The sequence below is a fragment of the Canis lupus genome, chromosome 26 (assembly GCF_003254725.2).
Source record: "Canis lupus dingo isolate Sandy chromosome 26, ASM325472v2, whole genome shotgun sequence".
Classification (NCBI taxonomy): Eukaryota; Metazoa; Chordata; class Mammalia; order Carnivora; family Canidae; genus Canis; species Canis lupus.
This window is the reverse complement of record NC_064268.1, coordinates 30418086-30438755: the sequence shown is the minus strand read 5'-3', so window position 1 is coordinate 30438755 and position 20670 is coordinate 30418086. Positions and strand designations below refer to the sequence as shown.

The 20670-nt window shown below is 57.5% G+C and overlaps 1 protein-coding gene across 3 annotated transcripts in view; it reads left to right on the top strand.

Annotated features, from left to right (window-relative positions):
- PPM1F (protein phosphatase, Mg2+/Mn2+ dependent 1F) overlaps positions 1–20328 on the top strand; it is a 30854-nt gene extending 10526 nt beyond the window's left edge. For all 3 annotated transcript variants that reach the window (XM_025474947.3, XM_049101905.1, XM_025474948.3), the window contains 6 exons: positions 762–904; positions 5939–6141; positions 6764–6952; positions 10063–10206; positions 14915–15008; positions 16200–20328. In XM_025474947.3, coding sequence (XP_025330732.1) covers positions 762–904; positions 5939–6141; positions 6764–6952; positions 10063–10206; positions 14915–15008; positions 16200–16552 — 1126 coding nt within the window. In that variant the 3' untranslated portion in view covers positions 16553–20328. The remainder of the gene's footprint in view (positions 1–761; positions 905–5938; positions 6142–6763; positions 6953–10062; positions 10207–14914; positions 15009–16199) is intronic.
- The last annotated feature ends 342 nt before the right edge of the window (positions 20329–20670 follow it).

The window sequence follows — 20670 nt, the reverse complement described above, 5'->3', positions numbered from 1 at the left end:
CATTTCCCCAGCATCTGCCTCCATCTTCTAGAGTTCTCGCTGTGTGTATCTGTGTCTGAATGTCCCCTTTTTATAAGGAAGAACACCAGTGTTACGGGATTAGGGACCCACCCTAGTCCAGTAAGACCTCACTCTAATTGCATCTGTTTCTTTGTTTTTTTTTTAAGATTTTATCTATTTATTCATGAGAGACAGAGAGTGGCAGAGACACAGAGGAAGAAACAGGCTCCTCGCAGGGAGCCTGATGTGGGACTCGATCCCTGGATCCGGGATCATGCCCTGAGCCAAAGGCAGATGCTCAACCACTGAGCCACCGAGGTGTCCCTAATTGTATCTAAGTCAGGTCACATTTGAAGGCACTGGCAATTGGAACTTCAATATATGAACTTTGGGGGACACAGTTCAACCCATAAGACTCCTGAAACACTAGAGGTCCCTAGCCAGTATTGGTGACCAGAAGCAGTCATCAGGCTGGACAATGGGCAGTTTGTGCTACCCGGCCCCGAGCCCAGCAGACACATCTTCTCCCCCGGCAGCCCCCAATCATGTTTGGTGTAGCTCGGGACCTGGTAAGTGGCATCGAGTGGATGTCCCATCCAGCTCCCTGGGGCTCAGAGGCCGGCCTGCTCCTTGTTGCTGCACGTTGTGGTGCAAGCGGCCGTCACTCCCTCCGGAAGGGCCTCCCTGAGTGGAGAGGAGGGCTCCATGTGGAGCATTTGGGGCCGTGCCAGCCCCCCTTCACTTCTTGTTCCTGTCCCCAGGAGCGCTCCACCTCCACTTGCTGCATCTCTGGCCCACGAGGCAGTTTCCCAGCTGCTACAGACCGACCTTTCTGAATTCAGGAAGTTGCCCAGGCAGGAGGAGGAAGAAGATGACGATGAGGAAGAGAAGGCCCCTGTGACCTGTGAGTTCTCTTCCCTCCCTGGCCTGGAGGCCTAGCAGGCGACACACTAGCCAGACAAGGGACGGGCGGCGGGGAAGTGCCAGTTTGCCAGATTTCAGGGCTCAAGTGGGCGCCGCTGCTTTTCCCGTTTTTGCTGGTGGAAGGGCGGTCGCGGGCAGCAGGCAGCAGTGGCAGAGTCAGGATGCAGAGAAGGCACTTGTAGCAGCGTCAGGTCGGCAGGGGGAGCGTGGCAGCCATCTCCCTGAGCTTCAGAAGCTGCCAGGGGATGAATAATGCTTTTCCCGTTCTACATGGGAGGAAGCTGACGTGGTAAGTCCGTCGCCCACTTGCTCTTCTATCTCAGCTGACGTTCCCCCAGGGTGGCGTGGGAGCCAGGCGGTGACATGTGAGCGGCTCCTGGGGCCAGCCTCAGGTCCAGCTGGGTGAAAATGCCAGCATTTGGGCCTATTGCCTCGGCTGATCCAACTTGGGACCCCGTGGGGTGGAGACGCGGCAGCATCTGTGAGAGCTAGCTTGGGGTGGGCCTGTCCGTCTGCCTCCTCCTAGGACACTGGTTAGTGGGGCGCACCATGGGCCACCCCACACAGCCAGGGGGACCCAGAGTGGGCAGTAAACCTCATCATAAAAAGTCAGGACTCTTATGTTGCGTGTCTTTCTTTCAGTTTCCTAATACATTAGCCCCCCTCATCTGAGAGGGATACATTTCTTTTTTTTTTTTTTTTAAGATTTTATTTATTTATTCATGAGAGACACAGAGAGAGAGAGAGAGGCAGAGACAAAGGCAGAGGGAGAAGCAGGCTCCATGCAGGGAGCCCGAAGTGGGACTCGATCCCGTGTCTCCAGGATCACGCCCTGGGCTGAAGGCGGCGCTACACTGATGGGCCCCCCCCCATCCAAGCTGCCCTAGAGGTATACATTTCAGGACCCCCCAGGGGATGCCTGAAGCTGCAGATCATACCAAATCCTGCATTTTTTCCTATACACACATACCTATGACAAACTTTAATTTCTAAACGAAGCACAGTAAGAGATGAACAATATCTGATACTAACATAGAACAGTAAAACACGCTGTAATGAGAGTCCTACGAAGGTGGCCGTCCTCTCTCTAAGTATCTTAGTGTACCGCTCTCACCCTGCTGGTGATGACGGAGATGGTAAGATGCCTACGTGATAAGATGAAGGGAGGTAAGGACGAGGGTTACAGTGTAGGGTTAGGCTACCACTGACCTCTGACAGTACATCAGGAGGATGGTCCCCTTTCCAGACCGCAGTCAAAGACCTGTACCCGAAACCGTGAAAAGCGAACTCCTGCATGGGGTTGGGGGACGGACTGCCATAGATTTGTTGATCCGGTCCTCTTATATATCGCTTATGATGACTTGCGTCTTGTCCCATATTTGTTATCTGTGTGACTTGAAGCTTAGCATTAGTGCGAGCACTGAGGGCAAAGCAAGGGGGGTGGGGGTGGGGGGCGCAGAGAAAGAAGACAAAGCCACGCGGGCCCCTCGCTTCAGCCAGTGCTGAGTTCCCATCTGTGTCCCCTGCCTTTTCCGCGGCTTCCTGCCCACATTCCATGCCGCGGGGCCTCGCATTCCTGCCTGGGAGGTGGCGGGGCCCCAGTGACAGGGAGCCATTGTCCTCAGCAAAGCCTGCAGGCTCCCGCCCCACAAAGGGAGGGCCCCACCCGCGAGTCCCGCGGGAACCCAGCGCCACCTGCTGGCGGCAGGCCCCGGGCGCTCCACGTGGGGGCTCCCAGGCCGGGGAAGAGGCTGGGCCCCGCGGGGAGGAAGTCACAGCCTGCCCCGCCCTCCGTGCCACCTGGGCTGGCCTGGGTCAGCCGTCCCTGTCACCGGAGCAGCACGCAGTAAGGTCTGTCGTCTCGAAGCCCTTCTCGCAGAATTGGCATCACGGCGCGTGTTAGAAGCACCACTGCTCGAGGGCAGCGGTATGACGAAGGCCGTGTGGCTGGGTCAGGCCGAAACGCCAGCCGGGCCCCTCCAGTGGGCCGGTCCTGTGGGCGCCAGGATGAGGCCCGGGCGGCTCCTGCGGCGGCATCAGGAGGCCGAGCCGTGCCTCCCGTTGCTTATCCATCGCTTATCGTCGGCGTGATTGCCTTTGCACAAGCTGAAATTCAGGTTCAAACATGTCGGCAGGAACGGTAGCACAAACCTAAGGCAAGAGAGTACCTGGTCCCTGTGCCTCCCTGGGTGTCTCAGGCCTGATAGAAGCGGAGCCCAGAGGGAGAGGGAAGGAGCCCTGCCGGACGGTCATCTGAGCCCGGCCATCCAGAGCCAGGGAAGGAGGGGGCTGCGGAGGCCGTGGCGCAGCCCAGCTGAGCGAGGGGCCTCCGACCGGTTGGCAGGGGTTCACTGAGCCAAGTGCGTGTGGACCTGTCGTCCCCGAGCTGAGCCTTCCTGTACCCACAGCCCCCTGGGCCGGCCCTGCTGGTCCCCCACCTCTTGCCAAACCCCTGATGATCACCTGTGTCCCAGATGCGGCGACAGTGGCCAGTTCCAGACACTAGTACCTCCGCCTTGATGCGTGGATTCCCTCACACGTGTCTTGCCATGGCCTCTTGTGCTCACAGACCCTCTCTGCCTCCCCTGGCCTCTGCCCTTCTCTTTTCGTTCTGTGGCCTCCACCTTCGGGCCAGAGGTCTTCCTTTTTCAATACCTCCCTTCCACCCCCGCAAGTCCTTCCAGTGTGGCTTGCAGCTCTCCTGGGGGTCTGCCCTTGAATCCCCCTCTGATGCCTGGCCTGACGTGCCTGTACCTGCCTCATACACCTGGGCCACCAAGATTCCCAGGAGGGTTTAGTATGTGGAGATGACCTGAGTCTCCGAGGCTTGCCACCTAAGCATTCCTTGGGACCTGTTCCTTGTTAATCTTTTCTTTAGAAGGCAGGTTTAGGTAGGATTTGGGATTGGTGTGCGTGTGTGTTTTAGGGGCTATTACCTGTTGTTGCATAACAAATGCCCCCTAAAATTTAATGGCTTAAAACAAACATTTCTTATCGCATGGTTTCTGTGGGTCTGGAATTTGGGAGCGGCTGAGCTGGTGGTTCTGGCCCCGGGTCTCCCGAGACCATGGTCATGGGCCTGTGGCCAGTGGGGCAGAGCTTCCATTTCCAAGGGTTTCAGTCACTTGGCTGTTGGCACGAGGCTTCACTCCCTCATCATGTGGACCCTTCACAGGGCTACGCGTACGTCCTTACACCATGGCAGCTGGCTTCCCTCAGGGCCAGTGATTCACCAGGAAGATGGAGAGAGAGAGACAGAGACAGACAGGGAGGAAGAGAGAATGTGTAAGATGGGAACCCTAGCGCCTCTTAGGAAGCAGCTCATGGTCACTTCCATTGCATTCTGTTTATTAGGAGCTGGTCGCTAAGGCCCATGCTCAAGAGAGAGAACTGGGCTCCCAGTCAACCGTCAGAGAATTTATGGACATATTTTGAAACCATCATCTGGGGCTCACACTTGTCACAGAAAATTGAGAAAGCGCCATAAAAGTATTCTGAAAAAAACAAATCACCTGTAGAACCACCACCTGCAGACACCCACTGCTGACATTTCGATTGTACGCTTTTCTTGCCTTTTATTTTCTGGATCCAAACAGTTGAAGGCTTTTTCATGTCCTTGTGATCAAACTGTATGTGGGATTTTCTGTTCTTTTCCCATTGCATTTTTTTCTTAATGTTTTTCCTTATTATGGCAACCAGCATTTTACATGCTCTCACGCTCTACAAAAGTCCATTTTTGTTTTACCCTTTAATTTTTTCCCATTAAACTTGGAGATAACCGTAGGCTTACATGCTGTGTAAGAGCTAACACAGAGGGATTGCATGCATCCTTTCAGTTTCTCCCAATGGTAACATCTTTAAAAACTACAGTAAAATATCACAACCAAGATTTTTTTTAAGATTTTATTTATTCATTTATGAGAGACACAGAGAGAGAGGGGCAGAGACATAGGCAGAGGGAGAAGCAGGCTCCAAGCAGGGAGCCTGATGTGGGACTCTATCCCGGGACTCCAGGATCCTGCCCTGGGCCAAAGGCAGACGCTCAACCTCTGAGCCACCCAGGCATCCCCACAACCAGGATCTTGACATAATCAAGATGCAGAACAATTTCCTCCTACAAGGATCCCTCAGGTTATCCTTAATGGACACCCTAATGCCCTGTGCCCCATCCCTAACCTTTGACAACTGTTAATCTTTTCTATTTCTATAATTTTGTCATTTCATGAATGCCTATAAATGGAATCATAGAGTACATAACTTTTGGGGATAGGCTTTTTTTCACTCCGCCTTGATTCTCTGAAGATTCATCCAGGTGTCTATAACGTGCCAGTAGCTTCTTCTTTCCTTCCTTCTGCAAGTAGTATTCCGTGCCATGATGTACCAAAGTTTACCCATTCACAGGGTGAAAAACACCTGGGCCATTTCCAGTTTTTGCCTATTACAGGTGAAGCTGCTGTGAACCCCGGGGCGCGCAGGTTTCTGTGTGAGCACAGTCTTAATTTCTCTGGGATAAGTGCCCAAGGGTGCAGTTGCTGGGCCGTGTGGCAGTTGCCTGTTTAGTTGCGAAAATCATGTTTAATAGCAGCTTAATTCTTCATCAAGAGAATAGACCATAATTTACTCTGTCACTGGATATATATTGCTTCTAATTAACGTGCAATTATAAATGATTTTGTACTTTGTTCTGAAATTATCTTTGCATTTCTGGCTGTTTCCTTGGGGTGGGCTCCCATGAGTGGAATTGCTCACTGTAGGACGGGAGGCTCCTTCCTGTGCATATTGCCAAACCAGACTGTGCTCAGTGCCGATGACCCAGACCGTCATGCATAGTTTGCTAGGCTGGTGCGCTCAGAATGGCCCGGGGGTGATGGGCTTGGTGGGGCCTGTGCCGGCCTATGGTGGGTGCTGTCTGGAGAGCCACAGGGGCCACAGGGAAAGGGGGGCAGGCCGAGTGAGTGGGGCCCAGCTGGCCCGCCTTGGTGCTTCCCTAACAGTCCTCTCTCACGCCCATCAGTGCTGGATGCCAAGGGCCTGGCACGAAGCTGCTTTAACCAGCTCTGGGAAGTATGCAGCCAGTGGCAGAAGCAGGTGCCCTCAACTGCCCAGGTTCCTCAGCGGCAGTGGCTGGTCTCCATGCATGCCATCCGGAATACACGCCGCAAGATGGAGGACCGGCATGTGTGCCTTCCCGCCTTCAATCAGCTCTTCGGCCTGTCGGTGAGTGCTCCACTTCCAGTGCTCCTCCTCCCGGGCCCCAGTCGGAGCAGGCTAGGAGGCCTTGTGTGGGGGTTCCGAGCAGAGCTGCCAGCCAGAGCTGAGGCAGGAGTGATCCCTGTAGCTGTCCCCTGAAGGCCAAGGTACCTGATGAGTCCAGGCACTTCATCGGGGGTCTGGGAGGCCCCATTCGTTGCCCCAGCACTTACTTCTGGGCCAGAGCAACCACCAGCCACCTTGCTTTCCCAGCTACGGGACTGAGGAAAGTGAAGGATCTGCCTGAGTCTGTCATAAGGGAGGCCCCAGGACTCACCCCAGACTCATGGTTCTGACGCTGCTTTGTCTCAGGTGCTGGGAGCCACCTGCTACACCATCCCTCATTCTATGTGCTCCAGCAACTCGTTACAGAAAGTGAACCGAAGCTCTGGAGCCTTGCCCTTTTGCAAATCTTGCAGCTCCTAAGTGCTTGAGTCAGGATGACCTGTCTGATGGCACAGGCCATGCTGATTCTTCCCAGACCCACCCCAGGCGGTGCCTGGGCTCCACCCGCAGACTAGAGCCTCCAGCTGGGTGGCAGCCTTGGTCGGGGCAAGGTCAGTGTGACTCCCACTGCACTCCCCATCAGGACCCCGTGGACCGAGCCTACTTTGCCGTGTTCGATGGTCACGGAGGGGTGGACGCTGCACAGTACGCCGCCGTGCACGTGCACACCAATCTGGCCCGCCAGCCGGAGCTGCTCACGGACCCCGCGGGAGCCCTCAGAGAAGCCTTCCGGCACACCGATGAGATGTTTCTCTGGAAAGCCAAGCGAGAGGTAAGAAGCAGTGAGCGGGCCTCGCATGCTGTTTGTGGGCCAGTAGCCATTAGCATCAGAGAGGCCCGTCTGGCAGAGGGAAAGGAATCAAAGCGATTGGTGGTGTTAGAAGGTCCTCACTAAACTCTGCTGGCCCTCATGTCTCTTCATTCCTACAGTAAAAGGGGGCTTTTGTCTTTCATTTGAATAAAAGCAGCATCAGGCTTGCCTCTGGTCCAGCATGCCTGGCCCCACAGCGACATGGACCTGCCCCACTCTGGTGGGTGTGCAGGGTTCACAGGGAAGGGCAGCCTGTTTTATTTTTTATTTTTTTAAAAGATGTTATTTATTTATTCATGAGAGACACAGAGAGAGAGAGAGGCAGAGGCACAGGCAGAGGGAGAAGCAGGCTCCATGCAGGGAGCCCGATGTGGGACTTACTCCCAGATCTCCAGGATCATGCCCTGGGCTGAAGGTGGCGCTAAGCCGCTGAGCCACCTGGGCTGCCCCCGGGCAGCCTATTTTAAAATGTGCCCAGGATTCTGCTTCAATTAGGTATGGCAAGATGACAGGCACTGACACCACCTTGAAAGAGGAGTTTTGTTACAGTGCCCAAGAGGAGACACCCTACCACACAGGGCCACATGGGGAGGCACCAGGGTTGGTCAGGAGGCAGAGAACACAGCATGGCCGGAGCCTTCACGGTGGCCTCACAGGAAGGCCTGGGCGAGGCAGGGTAGGCATGTTTAGGATTAGATAGTTTCTCGGGACGCCTGGGTGGCCCAGTCAGTTAAATGTCTGCCTTCAGCTCAGGTCATGATCCCAGGGTCCTAAGATCAAGCCCTGTGTCGGGCTCCCCACTTAGCGGGGGTCTGCTTCACCCTCTCCCCCGCCCTGTCTCCCCACTCCTGCTCTCTCTCTTCCTTTCTCCATCTCTCAAATAATCTTTTAAAAACATTCTTTAAAAAAGGATTGGATAGTTTGTATAACCTCAATGGGCTCTCTGCTACTGGGGCTGCCCCCAGCTGTCCAGGCCAGGGGAAGGAGCCTGGCATGAGAGACAGAGGAGGTGGCTGAGGACATGGGTTCACACCGGCTGCCTGGCTCATGCATGAAGTTTGTGTGCTCGGGGCAGACATTTGCTGTCTTTAAGGATCAGCCTGTCCTGGGAGGGGCACTCTCTCCAGGATTAGTAAGTACCTTAATTTGTCAGAGCCTCAGAAAGTAGAGGCACCCAGCTGGCTCAGTCAGAAGAGTGAGACTCTTGATCTCGGGGTTGTGAGTTCAACCCCCATAGTGTGTGTAGAGATTACTTAAAAATTTTAAAAATATTGAAAAAAATTTTTTTAACTTTTATTTTTTTAAGATTTTATTTATTTATTCATGAGAGACAGAGAGAGAGAGAGGCAGAGACACAAGCAGAGGGAGGAGAAGCAGGCTCAGGCGTTCAACCGCTGAGCCACCCAGGGATCCCCCCCAATTTTTTTTTTTTTTAAAGAAGAAAAGTTGGGACACCTGGGTGGCTCAGCAGTTGAGCATCTGCCTTCGGCTCAGGGCGTGATCCCAGGTCCGGGGATCAAGTCCCGCATTGGGCTCCCTGCATGGAGTCTGCTTCTCCCTCTGCCTGTGTCTCTGCCTCTCTCTCTGGATTTCTCATGAATAAATAAAAATTTTTTAAGAAATAAAATAAAGAAGAAAAGAGAGAAAATAAAACGCATGATTAATACACGGCCCCACCTCCCCTTGCTCACTCAGGTCTTGGCAGGCTGCTGGTGTCTGCTGGGCGTTTCCTTCCTCGGAAATTGTAGCCACGTAGGGATGAGGCACTTGTTTCTGAAAGAACACATCTGACCCCTCCTCTGTGAACTTACCACCCACTGAACCTTACCTGCAGAACTTCCATGGGGCCCTCCCAGCAGCCCTGCGAGGTGGCTACTAAAATTGTGTTCATTTTAGACATCAGGAAACTGAGGCCCAGAGAGCTTAAAGGACCTGCCCCAGTCAACATAGCTCGTAAGGACACTTGGAAAGGGGTGTACAGCAGATGCTCTGAGCACATACTCCCGCAGAAATCAGCAAAGCCAGACTTGCATCTTAATAGAAAGCCGTGTAGCATCTAAAACTGTAAAGCGAGGGACACCTGGGTGGCTCAGTAGTTGAGCGTCTGCCTTTGGCCCAGGGCATGATCCTGGAGTCCTGGGATCGAGTCCCACGTCGGGCTCCCTGCATGGAGCCTGCTTCTCCTCTCTCTGCCTGTCTCTCTCTCTCTCTCTCTCTGTCTCTCATGAATAAATAAATAAAATATTTTAAAAATAAATAAATAAATAAAACTGTAACGCAGGAGCCACTGAGGTGCTTCAGCCCTCGTGGCCACTGTCACCCCGGGCGGTGAGCTCCGGGCCACCTCCCAGAATAGTGATTCTCTGAAGCAGGTATTTAGACTAGGCTGCTAGTATTTTAAGATACCTTTATTGAGGGATCCCTGGGTGGCGCAGCGGTTTAGCGCCTGCCTTTGGCCTGGGGCGTGATCCTGGAGACCTAGGATCGGATCCCACGTCGGGCTCCCTGCATGGAGCCTGCTTCTCCCTCTGCCTGTGTCTCTGCCTCTCTCTCTCTCTCTCTCTGTGTGTGTGTGACTATCATGAATAAATAAAATCTTAAAAAAAAAAAGATACCTTTATTGAGATATAACTGACACATAATACATTGTGCATATTACAAGTGTACAATGTGCTGTTGGTTCCATAAAAAAGTGTATAGTTGGATAGGTTTTGGCATGTGTCTACAGCTGTGTAACCCTCCCCACAGTAACGGACATATCCATCACCCCCGAAGTGTTTCTTCCGTCCTTTGTCACCCCACCCTCCTGCCCACCTAATCCCAGGACAACCACCTATCTGCTTTCAGGCATTACAGATGATAGAGTGCGTGCTTTCTAGAGTTGTATGTAAACGGGACCACACAGGATGTGCTCTCCTGTCATGCGGCGTGGGAGAGTCCTGTGCCCCAGTGTGCTTTACCAGTTCATTCCTTTGACCTGGCTGAGCGCTGTTCCAGGAGCCAGTCCGTCTAGACAGGCGTGGGCCCGCAGAGCCGGCACCCAGCCCACCCGCTCCCCTCTCTCCCTGCAGCGGCTGCAGAGCGGCACTACAGGGGTGTGCGCACTCATCGTGGGAAAGACCCTGCACATCGCCTGGCTTGGGGACTCCCAGGTCATCCTGGTGCAGCAGGGACAGGTGGTGAAGCTGATGGAGCCTCACAGGCCTGAGCGACAGGTAAGCCCCCTCTGTCTATCCCTGGGACATCCCCAGCCCCCTGTCACACTGCACAATAGCAGTTGGTCGGATGGGTGAGGAAGTAAGAGGGGCCCTGGACCATCTATCTAGGGAGCTCCTGGTGTTCCTCCAGAGGGAGGGCCCTTCTGACTCCAGTGTCTGGGGCTGAAGAGGGGCGGTCCCCTAAAGCTTGAGGCATTAACAGCCAAAAGTCCCAAGTGAGCCCTTCTCACCACAGTGGCATGGAGCCTGGAGCTGCAGGGGAGACCTGGGGCCTCTGCCCAGCAGGCAGCCCGGGAAGCAGGGTCTGAGTGCTGGGTCCCACACTTTGTGCGGGTGGGCCAAGGGTAGCTGGCCACCTAGGCTATGGGGGATGGCTCCAGGGAGGAGGTGATGCTGAGCCGGGTAGGAAGGAACCAGCCTTGGGGCTTCATTGGGTAGTGGCTACGCTGAGATCTTGAGGTCACTCAACTGTCTGAGCCTCAGGGTCGTCACCTGAACACAAGGATGACATTCCTCTGTGTCCAGTCTGCCTGTCTCCTGAAGTAGGAGAGCAGGAGATCACATCCTGGGGCACGCCCACGTGCCCTGTCCCCACTCGGCTATCCCCACGTGGTTGGGCATTCCACGGCAGCACCGGCAGCGCCCCCACCCTTCCGTAGGGCTCCGCAGAGCTCCGTTCTGGACTCCTGTCCATGGACATCCAGGCTCCCTCAGTCCCTGTGCTAGGAGCAACACCGCAGTGAATAGCTTTGTACGATATTTCATTGCTCAGGGTGCAGCACGTTAACAGAGCAGCTTCCTAAAAGTGGGGCGGAGGGGTCCAAGTGTTCACAACTGTGGTCCTGGCACAGTTGCCACACTGCTCCCCTCAGGCTGCGTGGCCACGGGAGTCCCTTTGCCCACGGCCCCACCGAACCATCGGCTCCTGACAGTCTGAGGGGAAGGGAGGCGGCTGTTCAGTTTGCGTTTGTCTCATGGACCAAGACTGAGCACCTTCTCAAACACTGAAGATCATTTACATTGCCTTTCTGGAGAGCCCTTCGTTCTTGTCCTTGACTCATTTGTCTCCGGAGCTGTTGCTATTGTTCTTATCAGTTTGTAGGTCAGCACTTTGTCTACAGCAGTTTGCACATAGCCCCCCACTTGGTCTTTGCTTATGGGCTTTCGCCTTGTAGACACGTTGGCTTTTATATAACCGACCGGAGCTGTCCTTCTGTGGCTTCTGGATTTGGAAAGTACTGCAGGGAGTGTCAGGCAGCGATCCCTAAAACAGCGGGGAACGCAGCTTTCCTTGGCCTCAGCTCCTGCATATGTTCTCCCTACCATAGAGAGGAGAGGACTGAGGCTCAGAGACGTAAGTAATTTGCCCAGAGGACACAACTGAGAAGTGGCATCTGTCCTGTGTCCCTCCACCCTCACTGCAGCCCTGAGGCATTTGGCACCTGCTCCCCGGTGGACCATTCTTCCCTGAGACAGGCAGTCAGGTGAAATGCAGTCTAAGTCAGAACTAGGCACGAGCCTCTGTTCGGGGTGCCTGGCCTGCTCCTGCCTGCACCCCTGCAAGCTTGCTGGTGTGCCTCCTCTCCAGCCCAGTAGGGCCTTCTCTGGGCAGCATTTCCCAGACACTGCCTGAGCCCTGCAGTGTAGCAGCATCACAAAGAGCGCAGCCAGACAGCTGTGCTTGGTCCTGGCTCTACCCATTTCAGCCTTGAGCACCTGTCTGTGAAACGGGGTTCCCGGGAGATAAGAATCAAGCTGCCTGGGACATGTGGGGTGCTGGGACCACAGCTTGCATGGGAGAAGCCTGCCAAAGTGTCTGTTCCCTCGTTAATATGCACCCCACATGGCTGGAGAGACTAGATCCCAGAGCTCTCTTGACCCCGCCAGCTATGCCCAGCTAATGAGCCCTGTGATCCCAAGCTTAGCCTGTCACCCACACAGAGAAGTAATCAAAGACCCGGTGAACAGTCTCCCACAAAAAGCAGCCATCACCACATTGGTCACGAGAGTAGGAAACTGGTGACAACCTGGTGAGCTGCAGGGAGGGCCTGGCAGCTGCCAAAACCGGCTGTGAGGTACATGTGGGGACCCCATGGCACTCTACCTTGGTCTGCTGCTGTCTGGACAGAGCCTGGATCTGCTGTCTGGATTCAGTGCAGGCCAGCAAACAGCACCCAGGAGTTTACTGAGGCAGTGAGCCTCCTAGCACCTCTCAGGGTAACGGGCAGCCACAAGCCACAGGAGTGGGCAAAGTGCCGGGAGATGCCAAAGAGGGGAAGGAGCAGGAGCCAAATCCTGGCAGTCGGTGGTCCCCAATAGGCCAGGCATAGGGTCCAGAAGGAAAGGGTAGGTTTAGGCAGGACCAGCCACTGAGAAACTGCTCTTGTGTTAGGAACTTCATAAGAAATCTCTGGAAGCTTCTGGAATGATCAGACCACCGGAGGGTAGGCTGAGAGCTGGGTAACAATAAAGGCCACTGCAGTCTCCTGGCCAGCAATGGGGAGGACCTGCCTGTCAAGGTAGCCTCAGGAGGGACAGAGAAGAATCCAGGTTTTTGAGGATGGGGAGGGGGCCTTGGTTATCCAAGAAGATGGTGATGCCATTAGTCAGGGGACCAGGGGCCAGGGAGGACAAGGTGGGGTGTTACATATGAGTGCAGGGTCGGTAAGACACCCTGTGAAGGCAGGCAGGTCTGGGGCTGCGGGCCTGGGGGCTGCATGCTCACAGAGCTGAGGTGTGTGGGAGGTGGGGGGGAGCGTGTGGCAGGAGAGCGGGCATGTGCCATCAGAAGTAGGAGGGAAGCACAGCCTGATGGAAACCTGGGAGGAGAGCCTGGGGGTGGCCGAGTGCAGTGCCGGTCACATTGGCTGTGCAGCTGACCTCACTGCCAGCCAAGCCCAGGAGGAACAAGCCACTGCCTGAGAAGTGCTCAGGTGAGTGAGGCCACTCAGTCCAGGGCAGGAGGGAATGAGAGGAAATGGCTGGACAGGGTCGCCTCTCTGAAGTAGGGGACCAGAGGCCCAGCTGAGTAGGGCCTCGAAATCCAGATTGGGTGGGAAATGGCCCTTAGTGGGAACCCACTTGGCCACCAGCTCTGAGCTCGACCGTGGAGAAGCTGTTTCGGGCCAGTGGGGAGGATGAGCGGGAAGGCAGCTGAGGGGTGGGTGTCAAGGAGATAGGAGACCAAGATAGGGGTGCCCCAAGTCCAATGATCCCCTAGTCCTGGGCCAGGCATGGTGACACAGGTGGGAGTCATGGGATGGGGTAGGCAGCTGGGATGCAGCATGAGGGTAGAGGGAGAAAACCAGGGTCAGGACAGGGAGTGAGTGGGAGGAGGGATGCTGGGATAGAGAAGTGAGGCCTGGTTCGGCCGCCTGCTCTCTGGCTCACAGACGGAGTTGGCCCATCAAGCCGAGGGCCTGAGCTAGTGGTTTCGCAAAGGTGCTTCCGTCAGCGGCGGCCACAGAGGAGCTGTGACCCAGCAACCTTTCTGCCCTCCCGTTCAGCCCAGCCCTGTCCCCACAGCCGGCTCAGAAAGCCTGAGCCCCCTGGCTGGACGGCCTCTGCAGGCTCAGCGTGCCAGGGAGCACTGGACCCGCTGGGAGATTCCCACTGGGAGCGGCGGTGTCCAGGAGTTCCCGTTCCCAGGGGGCAGAGGTGGACTTGGGGGCTGTGCAGCCCGGCTGTGAGAGGGCCCCGGAGGCAGCTCACAGTTCACCCTCTGTCACCCCTTCGCCATGGCCCCACCTCGCGGACATTGAGTGGGCTGTGCTGGGCTGGAGTGTGTAGGAAACCATATCTTCCTACAGACGCAGGTTGGGGGTGCCCTCTGAATTGTGCGAAGCTCCTCAAAGTCCCCAAGGGGTGGGGATCAGGCCGGAGGCCAGGGATTGCTCCCGTCCGTAGGTCCGTAGGCCTCTGCATGTGCGCGGATCCACCTGCCTCTCCCCAGACCCTGCCAGTCTCTCTTCCCCTTCCACCTGCTTATTCCTTCCTCCTTGCCCACATTCATGGCCCTTTCGGCCTTTATCTGGCACCGCCCACACCACGGTGGGTGCTCCGGCCCAGAGGGAGCAGTGCAGGCAGGTCAGGTCCTGTCCTGCCTCCTGTGCGGGAGCCTCCGCTGGAACCGCATGGGAGGCCCAGCCTTTGGTGTCAGTGTGCCCCTCCCCCTGCAGTAGGTCCCTATCAGCGCGGAGCCCCTCTGCAGGTGGAAGGGCCCACATCTGTGGTCCCAGAGAGAGGGGCCTGGGCTGCCAGCAGACACTGTCCCGGGGGGCGTGGGAAGCTCCCAGCCGAGGAGGCTGGTGCCCTGGTGGTGGGTGCTGCTTCCACTTGGGGTTGGGGGAAGGGCTTTGAGAAAGAACAGGGCCTGGGTCAGGTTTCATCCAGCCCTGGCAGGTCGCCAGGACGGAGCACAGGCTTGCTCTCTGTGCTCTTGTCCCAGCGGCTTGCAATGAGGGGACAGTATCCTGAGTGAAAGGTGAGGCAACGGGGGGTCAGTGGCCGCGGGTGGTCCATGTCTGCACCGTAACTGAGGTGGCTGTTCCTGCAGCCGGAGACCCTTCAGGTCTCCCTGGTCTCTGACTGTTGTCCTGATGCCTCCTCTGGGCATCATTCACGAGCTGCAGCTCCCCTCGCACAGCCACGCTGGGCAGCCTGCCCCGCGGGTGCACCCCGGCCCCTACTCTGGCTTCCCCCACAGGATGAGAAGGAGCGCATTGAGGCGCTGGGCGGCTTCGTGTCCCACATGGACTGCTGGAGAGTCAACGGGACCCTGGCCGTGTCCAGAGCCATCGGTAAGGAGCCAAGGGGCGGGAGACGGAGGCCTCTTGTCTGAGGCCCAAGGGTCACCCAGCTGTAGGGGACAGTCGCGTCCTGGGCTGCTAAAGCACCTGTGGCCTGTGGGGCCATGTAATCAGACTGCGAGGGGCCTCTGGTAAAGTTAGCGCACGTGCAGACACCTCAGAAACTTCCACCTCCTGGTTTAAGCTGTAGCAGTGATCTCCCCACTAAAACAGCTCCCCAGAAAAACCTCCTAGGAGACCCTTGGATAGCTGCTATACGTGCTAGAAGGTCATTTACAAATATTCTATAATTTAAGATTATTGGTTACCTGCCCCCCATTCATCCTGACTCTTAATAAAAAAAAAAAAAAAAAAAAGGAAAAGAAGCAGCCTCCTGTCCCCCACAAGCCTATTTTCCCAGCATCCTATGGCTGCTGGGCCCCCGCCTAGGGCTCAGCAGCCGCACGTCTCCCCGAAGGTACTAAAACTCCATTCCTGCCGAGCCCCATGTGGCACCTGTCCCTCCTGGCCTTCCTGCCACAGGTGCCTGCCCAACAGCCCTTCTCCCTCTGCTGCCACCGTTGGGTCCCTGGACACACAGGGCTGGGGAGGTGGCAGGTGAGCCTCTCCAAGCGGAGGCTCCTTCCACGGAGGGGGGCCCCCCGGGTGGTTCCACGTCAGGGAGCGGAGCAGTCTGGTGCACGCTTGGAGGGCAGGGGACCCATAGAAGGAGGGGACCCGTGGGCCTGGGCAAGGTGTGAGGAGGGGACGGTGGGTTCCGGGCTCACCTTGAAGGTAACCCCCATGGGACTTGCTAGCATATGGGATCTGGGGTCTCAGGCAGAGGGGCCTGAGAGGAAGGGAACCTGCAGACGTGAGTACAAGGAACAGCAGGCCCTCGACCTCAGCCAGCTGCCCTCTCTGACTCCAGGCCCGGCTCCGCTGGAAGTGAAAAGGCCGTTTGTAGAGCTGACCTCTGGCCCAGCTGGGCTCTAACTCTGCCCTCTGGACAGCAGAATAAGCCTGCCACATTGCCCTCTCGTGTTTTCTTCATAGCCCTTAGCACCACGTGAAATTACCTGCCCCCACGGTGAACACAGGGGTCGGAGCAGGGTGGCCACAGCGAGGCCCGGGCCCGCTGGGATGCACTCGGCCACGGGCAGCCCGGCCCTCTGACATGAGGCCCTTCTCTCCCGTGCCCAGGGGACGTGTTCCAGAAGCCCTACGTGTCAGGGGAGGCGGACTCGGCCTCTCGGGAGCTGACGGGCTCCGAGGACTACCTGCTGCTGGCCTGCGACGGCTTCTTCGACGTCGTCCCCCACCAGGAGGTCGCGGGCCTCGTCCACAGCCACCTGGCCCGGCAGCAGGGCAGCGGGCTGCAGGTTGCCGAGGAGCTGGTGGCCGCGGCCCGGGAGCGGGGCTCCCACGACAACATCACGGTCATGGTGGTCTTCCTCAGGGACCCCCGAGACCTACTGAAGGGCGGGGCCCAGGGGACAGGGGATGTGCCCTCTGGCCTCTCACAGCCAGAGACCAGCACTCCGCAGAGCAGCTAGGAGGTGTAGGCCCCCTGCCCCCACCCGCACCCCTCCCCTCAGATGCCTTAGGACCCGACAGGCGGTGGCGGGCAGGCGGGTGCCATCCTCAGTGCTTCCCCAGGGCCCCGAAACCCCTGCTCGCATCAGTCCATCCTGGTGTCTGGGGAACTGCACTGGGTGGTGGTGTTATTCATGCCCCGCTCGGGCAGGCAGTGGGGTGGCCTGGATCCCCAAAGGAGGCCTAGGGAAGAGACCTCACCAAAGAGAAGATGACCCAAGAAGTGGAGCAGCTCTTGCTCCCAGCCCCACTGGGTAGGGGCAGGGCCAGAGGCCACAGGCGCGGGCCACAGCCAGACCAAAGACACTGGGCCTGTGCCCGGGGCAGCAGGATGCTGCACGTGAGTCCCCGGGCAGACCCAGGAGCGACGGACATTTCCAAGCGTGTCCTGGGCGCCTGGCTCAGGCTTCTCGTTTGCTCCTCACTGGCCACGGCTGGGAGGCCCCAGTCTCTACAGATGGGCCTGGCTGGGCCTGGCCTGCCAAGCTGGCTTCCCGAGTGGGGAGAGCGGCCCCTGGGGAGGGAGGCGCACCAGGGATCTGGTCTGCAGTGGGTGCTCACGGCCCCCAGCCTCCCTGCCCCCCTGCCCCCCCATCCCGCGCACACCCAGGGAGGGGGAGGTCAGAACGATGACACGTGTGTCTTTTTATTTGTGGGCTTTTTCCCCCCCAGGGAAGTCTAACTCAGAAGCAGTATTTCAGGTTTTTGCCTTTGTTTTGTCAGTGCCAAGTTGACCTGTTGTGTCATATAACTTAAGCAGAGCTTAGCATTTATTTTATTCTTAGAAAACTTAAGTATTGATTTTTTTTTTTTTGAAGAAACTTCTTTTGCAGTATTACTGAATTTTTTTTTCCTAAATCAGGATTGAAACAAACACTTTTCCAGGTGGTGTTAATAAGCCATTCAAGTGCCTTAAACAGCTTTAGGTAAGGCTAGACCCGCCGGGCCTGGGACGGATTCTAATAGGCATGCTTCAGTTTTTTACAAAAGCAGGATTTATTTTGTTCTAGTGGCATGATTTTGGCTAGAATTCTTCCCGGACGAGTTCTTTCCACTTGTCATGATTCCATTCGCTGCTGGAAGTTAGCAAAGCAGCCCCTAAGAGCGTAGGCTGTGCTGTGCTACCTGGGCCAGACCACGGGCCTCCGGGAGCTCCGGGTGACCATGGCCCCGCCAGCCTCCCTCCACACCTTGGCCTTGCTGCTCATGTCTCATGTCTCTGGTTGGTGCCCAGGCTGAGGGACTGAGCTCCTTGAAGCGGGTTCCTCGTTTGACTGGAATGTTCTAGAATGTCTTGTGTTAGTAATCGAGTCGGTTTCATTGGGAAACACGCTGAAGAGGCCTTGGCAAGTCCGAAGCAGGCTGGGGGGCTTTGGCTTGGTTTGGAGCCTGTCCCGCTCACCTGCCCCACAGCCCCCAAAACCCTCCTGTCTCCCGCTCGCCATGGCTGTCACCCTCTGCCACCTGGCTCTGCCCACAGCCTAACTGCCTCAGGGAGGGCTCCACATTCCCTAGCATGCTCTGGGCAGGTGAGGCTTGGGAGCCACGAAACCCCAGGTGCCTGGCTGCTCACATCCAGTGAGGCGGATATGGCATGTGTGTCAAGTTGGAAGTGGCAGGTTAGGTGGAGTCCAGGCAGAAGTCAAGGGCCATGAGAGAGGGATCTCTGGTGGGAGGACCCAGGCCTACAGGCCTGGGAAGAGCATTAGGTAGCTGAGCTGAGGCTTCTAGAGAATGTCGCTGGGAGATGGGCAGCAGGAGGGAGCTTGGCACCAGCCCCCAGGCCAGGAGGTCCGCAGAGTCCACCCGCAGTAGCCAGGCCCCAGCAAGGAGAGCGCAGGGAGGACCCTGATCGCGTGCACAGAGGGAGCCCTGCTGACGAGGAAGCGGGCAGTTGGGAGCCTCGGGGGCCCTCAGCCCAGGGAAGGGCAGTGGGTGAGATGCCCCCCTCCAGGCCCCAGACAAGCGGACCCTGACACAGGAAGGGAGGGAGCCAGCTCGGGCAGGCAGTGGGGCAGTGAGGTGCCACCCGCAGGCTCGGCGCTTACCCCTCACTCCCACAGCAGGGATAGAGCTGCTCGGATGATGGGGTCAGTGCCGTGGAAATGATGGGAAGTACCTTAAACACCACAATTCCAAGAAGGTTTGGTAGGAGCCAACAGTGACCTTGTGTTGCCCCACTTAACCGGAAGGCCCTGCTGCTCTCCGGGGGTCCAAAGCCCTTCTTCGGCCCTTCCCGGCCCAGGGCCGGCAGGAGGTGGCACGTGGCCCTGCCCTTCACCACCAGCCTGGCTGCTCCTGGGCATGATCTTAGCAGATGGAGGAAGCACGAGCTTCTGTTTTTCTCATTTCTTTGCTAATCTTATTCCGTGATTGCCATCAGGAGTGCGGCTTCACCCGTGGGGCCCGGATCCCCCACGTGATGGTCTGACTCCTGCCCGGGCTCGAGGCTCTCCCAGGAGATCTCTCCAGGCTTGTCCCAGTGCCCACCCCGCCTCTGGCAGAGGCCTCTGCTGTCTGGTGCTGCCCATCCTTGCCTTGGGGCTGAGGGCGCCCTTGTTCATGCTGCACAGACGCTGGCTTTGTGCAAGCACCTAGGCACAGAGGCCTCTTCCCTCTTGACCAGGGGCTGGTCAGCCTTGAAAGTCCTGGCCCCCCTTCTCTTCAGGCCACAGTCCGAGGAGGGCCCCTAGCCGGGCCCCCCTTCCCAACCCTCGCCTTGCCACTAGCTCATTGTGTGAGCTGAGCAAGTCCTGGAGCCTTCCTGGGCCTCAGTTTCTCCTTTAGAGGGTACAGGGTTGCACTGGATTTGTGTGGCAGATCCTGGAATTCTGGAGGTTCAGGGGCCAGCCTGGTGCATCCTGGGGAGCCGCGGCCAGTGCCGCGGGAGCCCCCCCCCCCCCCCCGCCCCGACCGCCAGCAGGGAGGGGTGATGAAGTATTATTAGTGTCTATTCTTGCAGCTAAGTGGGTTGGAAGAGAAAGGAGCCGCAGACGCTGGCGCCGTATGTGGATCACAAGCTGGGGCCCAGGTGGAGCTGAGCCCAGGCAGCGGCAGGGGGGCAGCAGGTGCCAGGCCCGGGGACAAGGCAGGGCTCGGCCGCGCCCTCCGCGCCCAGTCGTGCTGCCAGCCTGCTGCCGTGCGGGGCCGGGTGCGCGGCCTCCCCGACCTCGCTTGTCCTCGCGCCCAGGACTAGGAAAGGGGTGCGCTGCAGGGGGGACGGTGACGGGCCCAGGCCCCCCTGGAGAGGCCCGGAGCCAGCCTTGGGCCGCAGCCCCGTGTCCCGCCCCCCTCCCTCGTGGGTGCCCCGGCTACCTCAGCAGTATTCCAGGGCTCGGGCGCGGCCCGGGCGGCTCTAGGCCTGGCCCTGACGGGGGCTGCACCGAAGCCCAATGGGCCCGTGCAAAATAAGCTGGTTTGGGTTTGCTTCTGCCTGTAGCCCACGGGAGGCAGCCCCAGGAGGCCCGCGCTTCTCGTCGAGGCTCCACAGCTTTGCCAAATGCGCCGAGCTTTGCCATTCAGTGCGCCGTGCCAGCCTTGCCAAGGGTTCATCTCTGCACGTCTCAGCAGGGCTCCTGGGAGAGGTGTTCTCTGCAAGGGGCGTCTTGTTCCAAGACGGGATGGCCATTGCCCTTGTCTGCAGGGCCAAGTCCCAGGATGTGGGGGCAGAAACTCAGTCTCCTCCCAGGGGTCACTGTGCTCAAGTGTCAATAAACCACGAGTTTTGAAACCCTGACGCCCGAGTCCTGCGTTCTCTCACCTCTGAGCACCTGGTGCCCCTGAGTGTCCACAGGGTGTGTTTAAAAGCCGCTGGGGCCCTGGGGGGCCATCTACCAATCTCCCCACAAAGCCAGCAGATTAACTGGGGAGATTGCCCTGCCTCCTGGCCAGCCAGCCCAGCCTGGTTCTCTTCCCTGGGCTCTAGGCCACCCTGTGCCAGCAGGCCGAGGGTCTGGCCACTGTGAGCCTGTGCAGAGGCTGACAGAGGGGCGAGGCCCAGGGGGACCTCACAACACTGGGGACCCCACAGGAGCCTGAGCATGGGGCCCCTCCCAGCGGAACACTCAGATGGGGGAGG